Genomic DNA, 13,341 nt, shown 5'->3' on the forward strand with positions numbered 1-13,341 from the left:
AATTTGAAAGCTTAAGGATTAAGGATAGGATTCTTGGCAGTGTGGAGGAACAGAGGGATCTTGGTGTGCAGGTACATAGATCCCTTAAAATGGCCACCCAAGTGGACAGGGGTGTTAAGAAAGCATATGGTGTTTTTGGCTTTCATTAACAGGTGCATTGAGTTTAAGAGTCGTAAGATCTTGTTGCAGCCCTATAAAACTTTGGTTAGACCGCACTTGAAATACTGCGTCCAGTTCTGGTCACCCTATTACAGGAAAGATGTGGATGCTTTGGAGGGGGTTCAGAGGTGGTTTACCAGGATGCTGCCTGAACTGGAGGGATTATCTTACGAAGAGAGGTTGACTGAGCCCAGACTTTATTCATTGGAGAAGAGGAGGAGGAGAGGGGACCTAATTGAGGTACAAAAGATAATGAGAGGCATAGATAGAGTCGATAGCCAGAGACTATTTCCCAGGGCAGAAATGGCTAACACGAGGGGTCATAGATTTAAGCTGGTTGGGGGAAAGAATAGAGGGGATGTCAGAGGTGGATTCTTTACACAGAGAGTTGTGAGAGCATGGTTTGCGTTGCCAGCAGCAGTTGTGGAAGCAAGGTCATTGGGGACATGCATATGGTCATAGGGATTTGAGGAGGCATACATGAGGATCAATGGTCGGCACAACATCGTGAGCTGAAGGGCCTGTTCTGTGCTGTACTGTTCTATGTTCTATGCCCTATATTCCAGGGTCTCCTTCAATATATTATATGGGTGGTGGAATGTTAGGCTGACCAGGAGCAGATAGACAGGAGTTTCACTTTGGCAACATTTAGGGACAGGCCGAGTTTCTGCTATGGAGAATTGAAGAGACTGCAAGTGGTTTACAAATCAGATGCAGAATTCACAATAACCCTGCAGTCATGGCCATCTATAGTTGTCGGTTTGGACACAGAGGTGGTTAAGGTAAAAGAGATTTCCATCAAGATGGTATTGGATGTTGACACCAGAAGGTAGTTGGTCTTTGCTGAGGGGAACAACTGCTGTCAGGTAAATTATAAATAGTAAGGTGGCCATTATGCAGCCTGGCTGGGCAACAGTTGAGATTGTAAAGGTGTCTGTTTCAGATCCCACACAAGTTACTTGCGGTCTGATGATCACGAAGCAAGCACAGGGTTGTGAAGAACTTTCTGGATAATCTCCAATTTAGTTAGTCGAACGCTTTGGTCAGATCAATGAATTCAATGAACAGTACATGGTGCTGTTCTTAACATTTTTCAGGGATTTGTCTGGCAACTAAAGACCACAATAGAGGTTTCTCTGGAAGATCTATAGCCACACAGTTTCTGGGAGGTTTCCCTCAGCCACAGGAAATAAGTGATTCAGGAAAATATGCTTCAGGATTTCCCCTGCTGTGGGAGAGGGACATACTTCAATACTTTACACATCATGATTGACCTCCTTTCATGAAGGAAATCACAACGGATCCATCCCTGAATTTGGCCCATTGTACCTTAACCTCCCAAACCAGCAGGGCGAGTGCATAGGGGTCTTGATGTGAGCATCTGCTCAGCAGGAATATCTTCAAGCTGAAGTGCTGGTGCTCATTCTTTTGACTGCTTGTTCCAGTTTTCCTATCAATAGTGGCTCACCAATTGATTCCAGCACAGACCACTGGGGGATAGCAAGAGAGCATCAGCCCCCACAGCGGATTCACAGTCGACAGGCTGTGGAAAAGATTATTCCAGTGTTGGCACATAGGATCGTCAAGCTTAAGAAGAGACACACAAATGTGTGAACAAGGAGGCTCTGTTCCATTTGATTTTGGCCCTGGTTCCCACCACGTCCTTCACCTGCCAGAACTCTCCCTGGACATGGATCTCGAGCTGTTGGAATACTTGGAGATAGTGAGGACTGCAGATGCTGGAGTGTCAGACTAGAGCTGGAAAAAGCACTGCAGGTCAAGCAGCATCAGAGAAGAAGGGGAGTCAACATTTCAGGTCGGAACTACAGCAATGTAGTTGTCTTCTGGGCAATTAGTGGTGGGTAATAAAAGCTGACCATGTGCCATGAATTACTTTTCATTCATGTCTCATGGGCTGTTTTTCTAGCCCATTTCTCATTTTGGGTGAGCAGTGGGCATCCTGAAGAGGATTGTTCAGTCACAGAAGCTGCAGCCCAAAGACACCTCTACCACAACATAAGCATCCAATGGTGTCTGTATATCTGTCACCTGTGTGCAGGTCCTTGACCAAGGACTCCCAGGTTCACAGTTCTGTCCCTGTCACCAATTACCCATCATCACAGGATGTGGTAATGTGTCCTGTTAGAAATATGCACATGGCTTTAGTTAACATGAGGATTGTGGAGTGCTGTCATTGTCCACATGACCCTGATGTGTTTGGATGCTGGTCAGGTTTCAGTGACATTTTGAAATATGATGACTACGTGCACTTTAACCCTGTAGCCTTTGCCACCTCACAGCTGGAAAGAAACACAGGTTTCCATCACTTTGTCTGCCTCTGGGTCATTTCCAACTGCACCTTCACACTTCCACCTGGCCTTGCTACCAAGTACAAGGCTTATCAGGAGCAAGGGAATGGGAAGAATCAAGGTTGCATTGGCTAACACAAGTTTTCCACCATGCCAAGAAGAGTAGCCATTGAGACAGGCTCGTAACAGTCTACAAATCAGAAAATGATGCCTGTATTCACCATCTTCTGTCAGTATTAGCCCAACCCCATGAGTGCTAATTCTGTTCAACACCTTTTCATGTGGCACTTTAATGAATGCCTTTCTAAAATCCAAATATGCTGCATTCACTGCACGTACCCTACGACAACAGATTTCCCAGCTCAGATTTCTCAAACGCACTTTCCCTTTAACAGTGGAGATTCCACAAATCGGAATACATAGCACAACTGGGAATTTCTTTCCTTGATGCATGAAGATTTCTGGGTTCTCTGGTGCAACTGGAAACATCAAAGCTTCAGGTGTTCAGAGCTTACCCTTGGCAAGACCTCAGAATCCTGCAGAGTCATTAACATCTAAGCAGAAGATAAAAATAATAATGGAAAGTGAAGGAGAGAGATTGAGAGAGATGCACAATTAATGCAGAGGAAGCAGTATTAAAGTGAATTAAGTTGCAGAAAGTAGAAAGATAATAAGAACTACTGCTCACTTACCGAAAAGAAACGAGCTTTCCCACGGTGATTCCAGTAAAACATGCGCTGGAAAACTTGAAGAGCATCGACCTCCCGACCAGCCTGAAGGGGGTAAAATAAAGCAGGGATTCAGGAGATCCAAGTATTCAATTCTCCCAGAAACCTTCCTCCACTTCCAAATCCCTGCCTTCTGCCCCAACTCCCAATAGTCAAAGGCTCAGCAACAATGACTAACTCAGTCAAATTAAGCACTGAGCCCTCTATGTAAATACTATGTTTAACATAAACTATATATTACACATTATGCTTCCAAAAGAGGTGCTTAGATAAAACCTGATATTGAGCAAGGTAAGGACATATTAGGGAAGGTGACTCAAACCTGTTTGAAGAGGTAAGATTTAAGGAACCTTTTGAAATGAGAAAAGATTGAGAGGTGGAGCTGCTGAGAACGTGGGGGAGACTTCAAGGCACAACCGTCAACTATGCAACAACGAAAACTGAGGAACATGCAGGAGGCTAGACTCGGAGGAGAGAAACGAGGGTGGGTTTTTCATACATTTCCTTGTCTGTGCGTGTGTGTAAAGCAGAAGGAATGTAAGTGGGCAACTGTGCATCTTGGGCAATAATGCATTATCATGAGTCAAATCTCACTCCAGCAAACATCAGTACAGCCTCTTCAAGAAGTTACAGCAAGTGAACAGGATGCAATTCAACAGAACTGAGCCGGAGCAGGGAAAAGTCGTACACAAGAAACAGGGACTAGCTGGTCAAAGGGCAACAATGAATTCTACCATAATGGTGATCACAGGATAACATCTTGTATGGATTAGGTTCACAGCTTTTATCAAATGGTATGAAGTATACTATAACTCCAGTGAATAGTACTTCTGTTGCTTTGTGTCCAACCTTGTGCTTGGTCATGTGATTGCTGTGCTGTAATGAAAGGAGATAAACCAGAAACCTCTACTCTGTTTATTTCATTCCCTGACATGAACGTTTCCAGATTTTCCAATTTTAGAATCCATCTGAATAGAGATTGGTGAGTCTGTAATCCATCTTCAAGCACGTGGGAACTCCAGCAATATTAGGGCGGCACGGTGGCACAGTGGTTAGCACTGCTGCCTCACAGCGCCGGAGACCCGGGTTCAATTCCCGCCTCAGGCGACTGACTGTGTGGAGTTTGCACGTTCTCCCCGTGTCTGCGTGGGTTTCCTCCGGGTGCTCCAGTTTCCTCCCACAGTCCAAAGATGTGCGGGTCAGGTGAATTGGCCATGCTAAATTGCCCGTAGTGTTAGGTTAGGGGTATGGGTGGGTTGTTGCTTCGGCGGGTCGGTGTGGACTTGTTATCCTGTGATCACCATTATGGTAGAATTCATTGTTGCCCTTTGACCAGCTAGTCCCTGTTTCTTGTGTACGACTTTTCCCTGCTCCGGCTCAGTTCTGTTGAATTGCATCCTGTTCACTTGCTGTTTCCACACTAAGTAAAATAGCACAGGCATTTCGAATGAATATGAGGACCCCCTATATTATAGGCCTTGGATGGTCAACATTTCTCCTCATTCAGGTACTCTCTTAGGAACAGGGATCTCCAGGGTCAGTGCACTATAAATAAGGTGCAAGTCCATCGTACAAAGAATACCTCCTACGTGCCTGGATGAGTGCAGCTCCAACAATATTCAAGTGGTTTATCATCTTCCAGCTCAAGATTCACTTCATCAGCACTCTCTCCTCCAGTTTCAACATTCAGCTTCCCTGCCAGTGTGAGGTGGCAGCAGTGTACACCATATCCTTATACGTAGCAGCAAATCACCAAGGATTCTTCGACAGCACCTGACAAACTAGGAACCCCTACCACGGCAAAGGCTTTTTACAGGAACACCGTCACCTGCCAAAGTCCCAAACCATCAGACTTCAGAGAATCTCAGCTGCTTCATCATTCCTGGGTCAAAATCCTGGATTCTCCTTGCTGTCACTACTTTCACTACAAAGATTGCAGCAGTTGCCCAACACCTTCTCAAGGACACTTAGGAATGGTTAATAAATACTGGTGTTGCCAGTGACATCCATATTCCAAACATATTTTTGAGACTGCATCTACAATGTAATCAAACAAAAACAGACACTGATCATGTAAGGTAATATAAGGGCAGATGGCCAAAACCTTGGACAAAATTTGAAAGGGTCAGGTTCCAAGCAAGGATCACCTTTAAGGGGAAATCATGTAATCAAAGGTCAGAGTTAGGGCAGGAATTCCAGAGCCTGAAGGCACAGCCGCTAACAGTGGAACCAGTAAAATACGAAATTTTCAACAGGCCAGAATTAGAGGTGCACAGCTATCTCTCGGCATTGCAGAGCTAGAGATAGGGAGAGGTGAGGCCATTGGACAGATGTGAAAACAACGTTGAGAACCTTGAAATTGAGGCCATGGTTTAAAGAAAGGATGTGCATTTGAATAGTGTTTCTCTCAACTGCCTGACCAAATGAGGTCCTTCTGAAATGTGGTCACAAAGTAATCTATGCACAGCTACTTCCAAAATAGCAAATGCGATAATGACTAGATTATCCAGTCTTTGTGACATTGATTGAGGGATTAAATATTGGTCAAAACACAGGGAATAACTTCTCTGCTCTTCTTCAAAATAGTGTATTGCATCCTTTTACATCTACCTGAAAAGGCAGATGGGTTCTCAGTTTGATATCTCATTCAAAATACAACATCTCAGACACTGAGGGAGTTGCTGCACTGTTGCATTGACCTTGATTTTGTTATACTCAAGATCTGCAGTGAGGCTTGAATCAAACTCTCTGTGACTCAAGCAAGAGTCCTACCAACTGAACAACTTAACCAGGTGTTAACATTAGTCATCAAGCATGCTAATAATGGGTGAATGAAACTTCATGCAATTAAGAACACAGGCTGTTTTGGCTAATCTCAGGTTTATAGAGGGTAGAATGTGGGAGGAAAGTCAAGACTATGTTGAAATAGTCGAGTTTGGAGACAAGGTTACAGTAGCACATAAGCTGAAACAAGAGCAAAGTCAGACATCAAGGTGGAAATAGGCAGCATTAGTACTAACACTGATGTAAGTCAGGAACTTATTTTGGGGTCAAATATGAGTCTCAGCTGTAAACCATCCGAGTGTCGGGGAATGGGAGAGTTAGAAGCCAGGGAATTTCCATAAATTATTTTTTTTCAAAGTTCACAGATTAAATGCAAAAAGACATCCACTGAGGCCTCAATGTCACTGTATCTCTTGCTTCAGCTCATCGAGTGCATTAACACAGAGTCTTGGAAGATAAGGAAAGCCAAGTAGATCACTCCTGACTGCAATACATTTGCATCACTCAGCCGAGCTCCTCCAATGATTTGGGCTTCATTACTAAGGTGACTGTCACAGAGTGCTTTCCTTGTGGAGTTTGGCTGGATTTGACACAACTCAGCCATTGCCTCACTGTTGAAGCGAAGCTTTTGCTAGACACAACCCATAGACAGATTCAGAAGTGTCAGCTCTAGTTGATGGATGTGACTGGAACAGCAGTGGTGACACATTGGCCACCTTCCAAAAATCAGAGTGCTAGATCAACAATATAGGAAAGGCACAAAGTAGAAGGAGGGAAATAGAATTCCCTGCAGCATGGTGGCACAGTGGTTAGCACTGCTGCCTCACAGCACCAGAGACCCGGGTTCAATTCCCGCCTCAGACGACTGACTGTGTGGAGTTTGCACATTCTTCCCGTGTCTGCATGGGTTTCCTCCCACAATCACAGATATGCAGGTTAGGTGAATTGGCCATGCTAAATTGCCCATAGTGTTAGGTGAAGGGGTAAATGTAGGGGTATGGGTGGGTTGCGCTTCGGCGGGTCGGTCTGGACTAGTTGGGCCGAAGGGCCTGTTTCCACACTGTAAGTAATCTAAAAAAAAAGAAAGGTAGCGAAACCATATCCAATTCCTGGCAATTTGTTAGGGCTTTCTCAAGCCAGTGGAAGCACATTACAGCAGAACAATGCTCGTTAATAAAATGAATAGGATTCAGACAACCAATCCAGCCATAGCTAGAGTGACTCATGTTGACTGCTCTGAAAGAATTGTAAAGTAAGTTAATTTGTTTGCCTTGTCTCAAAGACACTTCTCTACAATTTCTGTTCCATGTTTTTGACTTGTAATCTTTTGTTCAGAATGCTCCCTTCAATAGGGAATCAGGGTACAATAATAAATGTCCTGCAGGCATTTTAGAAAAATGGGATACTGAACGGAAACATTGCAGCTCTGGTTGTGGTTCAGTGAGTCACATTCTTGCCTGAGTCAGAAGGTTGTCACATCCATCAAATAGAACAGACACCTTTAAACCTGTCTATAGGATGACTCTTGCAAAAGCTTTGCTTCAGCAGTAAGGAGATAGCTGAGTTATGCCATATCCAGCCAAACTGCAGGGAAAGCACTCCTTGATTGTCACCTTAGTAATGAACATTTAAGTCTCTAGCTTTTGCTGGACTAGTGCAGAGGACTTTTTCCTGTCAGCACGGTGGAAATCCCAAATCATTGAAGAAGCTCAGTTGACTGGTACATTTGGGAGAGAGCTAATCCCACTTTGGCCTTCCTCCATTTCCAAGACTCCGTATTATTGCACTCAATGAGCCAAACCAGGAGATTCAGTGACAACAATGATTTTGAAACCTCAGTGGATGCCTTTTTGCATTTAATCTGTGAACTTCTAAAAAGTTAGTTCATGGAAATTCCCGGGGAGATTCCAACTCCCTCTATTCCCTGACACTCAGATGGTTTGCACTTAGTCTCATACTTGTCCCCAAAATGAGCTCCTGACTATACATCAGTGTTAACACTAATGCTGCCTACTTCCACCTTGATAGCTGACTTTGTCCTTGTTCATATGCTACTGTGATCTTGCCTCCAAACATGACTATTCCGACACACTATTGACTGACCTCTCACATTCTACTTTATGTAAAGGTGAGATCAGCCAAAACACTGCTGCCTGTGTCCCATTTCAAAGATTTGAGCATTAAGTTTAAGTGGCACTAAACTTAGGCTCCACCTGTCCTCTCAATGGGCATAAAAGATAATCATTCTGAAAAACAGGGTAGCTATCCCTGGCTTCCTATCAACTATTCTTCATAGAATCACAGAATGCCTAAACTGCGGAAAGAGGCCATTCAGCTCATCGAGTCCACATTAACCCTCTGAAGAGCATCCCAACCAGACTCTCTCCATCCCGGTAACCCCACATTTCCCATCACTAATCCACCTAATCTGCACATCCTTGGCCATCACGGGGTGATTTAGCATGACCAATCCACCTAAGTTGAACAGTTTTGGACTAATGGAAGAAATCGGAGCACCCAGAGGAATCCCATGCAGACACATGGAGAATGTGCAAACAGCACAATAGACAGGCACTCGAGGGTGGAATCGAACTCGGGTCCTGGCACTATGAGGCAGCAGTGCTAACCACTGAGCCACCGTGCTACCTCAAACAATGCGTGACATTCATCAAGGAACCACAGATTAAATGGTAGCTACGATTTGTGGGAGCTTGCTTTATGCAAATTACTTATGGGATTTCCAACATTCCAGAAATTGTTTCATTGGCTACAATGCCGTGAAAGGTGCTATATAAGTGCAAATTCTTTCTTTGCATTCAGGAATTAAGACAGGCAGTACACCCCACACCATCATTTCACCTTACTACAGCCAACAGGCCATACAGAGGAGATTGACTTCCCCCACAGCCTGATGGACACAGTGAACAGCTTTGACCGACCCATATAGCATCACTGTGTGATATCACACTATTGCAGGAAGCAATTGCTAATTTACACTTTTGCAGATTAAAAATATCTTGAAGGTAAGTATTTGGAGATCTGTGGTGAACCATCTGGAGAATGGAGTACTGTAATCCAAATTATTTTGAGGTGCCCCCTGCTTTTGGATCTCAGACATGGAGATCCATATATCTAGTATCCAATGTACCTACAGGTGATTAGCAGAGGGAATGAAACAAGAAGGATCTACTCTGACAATACTCCTCAATCCAGACTCAATCCAATACTTTTGTGCCAGAAAATCTAGGTTCAAGTCCCACCTGCTCTGAGGTGCACCAAAACACGAACGAACAGAGTGATTAAAACAGCTCATCAACTCCATCATCCAACTACATACCGAATGGGCACTTCATCGTGTTATTCAATGGTCTGTCCAGAACCCTCGGGAAGAATTTATTAGCCTTTGGTGGAAAGTAATTAGAATAATTCAGAAGGGACAGAGAGAGAGAGAGAGAAACTATTGGAGGGATCCAGAAAACGTGGCCAAATGCGTCCCATTGCTTCCCCCAGACCCCCAAACCACCCTTCCCGAGAGCTACAGAGGCTAGAGTGAGTGAAAATTTCAAAACAGATTGCTGAGATAAGTTGTTAGCGTCGAGAGTACAGGATACAAAACCAAGGTGAGTAAGTGGAGTTGAGATACTTGTCAGCTTGGATCAAACTGAAAAATGGGACAACTGTAAGGGGCTGAATGGCCTGCCCCATTCCCATTGCTCTGATGAGACAACACCAACCTCCAGTGTGGGTGCAAACATGGCAAAACTACAGTGGGAACTTGAGAAAAGAAATTCTGATAATGAACAAAATGCTAAGAAAAGTTGATTTTTTTTAAATCTAGTCTGATGTTCAAGCCTAGATTGCAGAAAACCCCACTCCAGATACCTGTGACCTTCTCCAACAATATCAATACACCTGGAACTTTGCATTCCTTCAAATTGGCCCTTTGTAAATCCTCTGCTTTCCATGTTCACTGTAACCTTGGCCTCAAGCTCTAGAATTCTTTTCAAACCTCACTTTCCTCCTTTAAGATGCGAACCTCTTGGACTTGCTGATTTCTCCTTTAGCTTTGTGTGTCATTCTTTAGGTCTGAGAACACCTCTGTTAGCACATGGCCCATTTTACTCCTATAAAGGTGCTATTTAAAGGAAGGTTGTTCCCTCAATATTTTTTTAAAATTTCAAATATATACTTTATTCATAATCTTAAATACAAAAACAGTCACTAGAGCAATTTGGTTCTGCGCAGTCTTTGCATATAGAGAACAAACAAACATTGGAGTTTGACTCTCCCAACATTTCCTAAGACGCAAAGTTATTCCTTACTCTGCAACACATTATTTACAGATATTTGAGGCACTGAGAGTGTCCAATAACTGAACAGACCCCCACTGAACTTTGGCAGAAAGATCTTAGATGGTGCTTTCTCCTCACTGCAACTTGGCCAGAGCTGCCCCACACTTCACTGCACTCCCTAGCACGTAGTCCTAGACCCTGGAATGTGCCAGTCTACAACACACGATCAGGGTCTGTCCAGAACGAGCATAGGTTTAGGATGAGAAGGGAAAGATTTTAAAGGGACCTTAAAGGCAACTTTTTCACACAGAGGGTGGTGCGTGTATGGAATGAGCTGCCAGAGGAAGTGGAGGAGGCTGGTACAATGACAACATTTAAAAGGCATCTGGACGGGTGTATGAATACGAAGGGTTGAGAGGGATATAGGCCAATTGCTGGCAAATGAGACTAGATTAGGTTAGGATACCTGGTCATCCTGGATGAGGTGGACTGAAGGGTCGGTTTCTGGGCTGTATATCTCTGTGACTCTATGACTTCCTTAGCAAAGGCACATTCCAGCAGATGTGTGACAATCTCTATGCTCTGCCAACCTCCATTAATCACCCAGCTGCTTTGAGAGCAGCATGCAGTGGCACACATAGACTAGGTGTACATAGAAGATTTAACGGGTAATGCTCTTCTCACTGCCACCAACCAGATTCATTCCTCCCACTGACCACTAGGTCATACCCTCTACCTGTCTTCACTTATCCCCACTTCATCACCCTCCCCCGCCACCCTCTTTACCTACATCCACACCCAGTCCTGAAGGAGGATTACACCAAAATGTCGACTCCTCCACTTCCTGATGCTGACTGGCTTGCTATGTTGTTCCAGCCTCCTGCCTGTCTAATTCTCACCAGCAACCAAGATACGATTGGTGTTTGTTGGAAAATCCTGACAATGATCTGCAAATGACTTTGGCAGCTTGCTCAGGGAACAACCAGAATTTGTGCCATCATAATACCGCAATATTCCAGCAGGAAGAATGGATGTTTTCACAGGGAGAAGACAGGGCACGAAGGTGTTAATCTGAACAATTCACTTATGAAAATGGTTGACTTTGAAGAAACAAAGGGAGGATTTGGCAAGATAGCATAGGCTTGTCAAATATTCATGAGTCAGGAATGACTCATTGCACTCTATGTGAAAAGTGCCGATTTCATGGCAAAAGCAGCCAACTGAATAATATTTATTCTGATCACTCAAATTTATATTTTTAGCTTACAAATGTCAAACACTGATCCTTCATTGTGCAAGCTTGGCTTTTCCTACCGGAGATTGTAAATTATACTCTCATAATTTGGGTGGACATTGAAATTTAGAGCACATCACTCTAATAAAACAAACAGATTATAAGTAACTAAAGCTACTGGCAAGATTTAAATAACATAGATTGTACAGTTGGGTGGCAATGCAACACTGGATATCTGGATTGAACATCCTCGGTCAAATCTATCATCTGTTGGTAAAGAGACAGAAACATAATCTTGCTGGCACTGCAATGTAGCGGGAAGGGAGTGCGGCATTGTCTGACATGTTGTCAATTCAAAGAGATGCTAATCTGAGAGCCTGTCTGCCTCTCAGGTGGACGTTTGTGAAGAGAAGCAGGGGAATTCCTCCTGATGCCCTGGTCAATATATATCCCTCAATCTACAGAACAAAAGAACAGATTATCTAGTCACTGTCACCCTGTTGTTTATAGGAGCTTGCATCATGCACATTCGCTTCAATATTTTCTGCATTATAACAGTGACTATTTTTGTACTTCACTGGCTACAAAGTATTCGAAATAGCAGGTCGTTGTGAAAAGTGCCAAATTGATGCAAGTTTGCATTTCCATGTCACATTATTTTTGAAACAGTTTGTGGCTCCTATTTGGCTGTTATAGTTTCTACGTTATAACACCAACCATGCTTCAAAATGTGGTCTTCATTGTTTAGGGTTGAGGTAATGCAATTTGCGTCATAGATGCAAGACTCTCTTTCCTTTCACAATCGCTAAAATACAGGCAGGCATCAACCCTTTGTTTGAGCTCCAGAAGATTGGGACACATCTCTTCTACTGTTTACATTATTACCTCCAGAATCCATGCTGGAAGGTGCTCTATACAATGAACTGAGAAAGTAAATGGTGATTGCTGCTGTTGTGTAGCCCAGCTAGTTTCGAGACAATGATTGAATAGAATTGATGAGTAAAGGAGTGGCATTACCTCTCCTTCTCTTCCCAGATTAATACTGCACATTAATTACTAAAAAGAGCATATTTATATCACACCTGCCATAATTTCAGGACATGCTGAACTGCTTTACACAGAGTAGCATAAGATATATTTGTCAGTCTATTACTTGTAATAAATAGTAAGTCTGAGTACAGAAACCAGAATTGTTGCTGATCAGCCCCTTGACTAGAAGCAAACCTGAACATGTGCATGTTAAAGGCTGGCAATCTTTGTACTTGTTTGGTTTTTGTTTGCCAATAGTGTGTGCAGTTCTGGTCTCCTTCCTATTGGAAGGATGTTGTGAAACTTGAAAGGGTTCAGAAAAGATTTACAAGGATGTCGCCAGGGTTGGAGGATTTGAATTAGAGGGAGAGGGTGAATAGGCTAGGGTTGTTCTCCCTGGAGCGTCAGAGGTGACCTTCTAGAGGTTTATAAAATCATGAGGGGCATGGATAGGATAAATAGACACGTCTCTTCCCAGGGGTGTGGGGGAGCCCAGAACTAGATGGCATGGTTTAGAGTGAGAGGGGAAAGATACAAGACCTAAGGGGCAACTTTTTCACGCGGAGAGTGGTGCATGTATAAAATGAGCTGCCAGAGGAAGTGGCGGCTAGTACAATTGTAACATTTAGAAGGCATCTGGATGGGTATATGAACAGGGAGGGTTTGGAGGAATATGGGCCAGCTGCTGGCAGGTGGGACCAGACTGGGTTGGGATATCTGATCGGCATGGACAAGTTGGACCGAAGGGTCTGTTTCCATGCTGTACATCTGACTCTATATAGAGCACAGCGACAGGCTGTTCAGTT

General features: G+C 43.7%; 1 protein-coding gene across 2 annotated transcripts in view; it reads right to left on the bottom strand.

Moving 5' to 3' along the window:
* The window catches only part of sv2 (synaptic vesicle glycoprotein 2), a 69,577-nt gene that overhangs the window by 16,273 nt on the left and 39,963 nt on the right, over positions 1–13,341 (bottom strand). The window contains exons 7-8 of one of the 2 annotated variants that reach the window (XM_060853652.1): positions 3,161–3,241; positions 2,984–3,022 (exon numbers count right to left, since the gene is read on the bottom strand). In XM_060853652.1, coding sequence (XP_060709635.1) covers positions 2,984–3,022; positions 3,161–3,241 — 120 coding nt within the window. The remainder of the gene's footprint in view (positions 1–2,983; positions 3,023–3,160; positions 3,242–13,341) is intronic. The other variant, XM_060853653.1, reaches the window with a different exon arrangement.

This window comes from Hemiscyllium ocellatum, chromosome 42, assembly GCF_020745735.1.
Source record: "Hemiscyllium ocellatum isolate sHemOce1 chromosome 42, sHemOce1.pat.X.cur, whole genome shotgun sequence".
NCBI lineage: Eukaryota > Metazoa > Chordata > Chondrichthyes > Orectolobiformes > Hemiscylliidae > Hemiscyllium > Hemiscyllium ocellatum.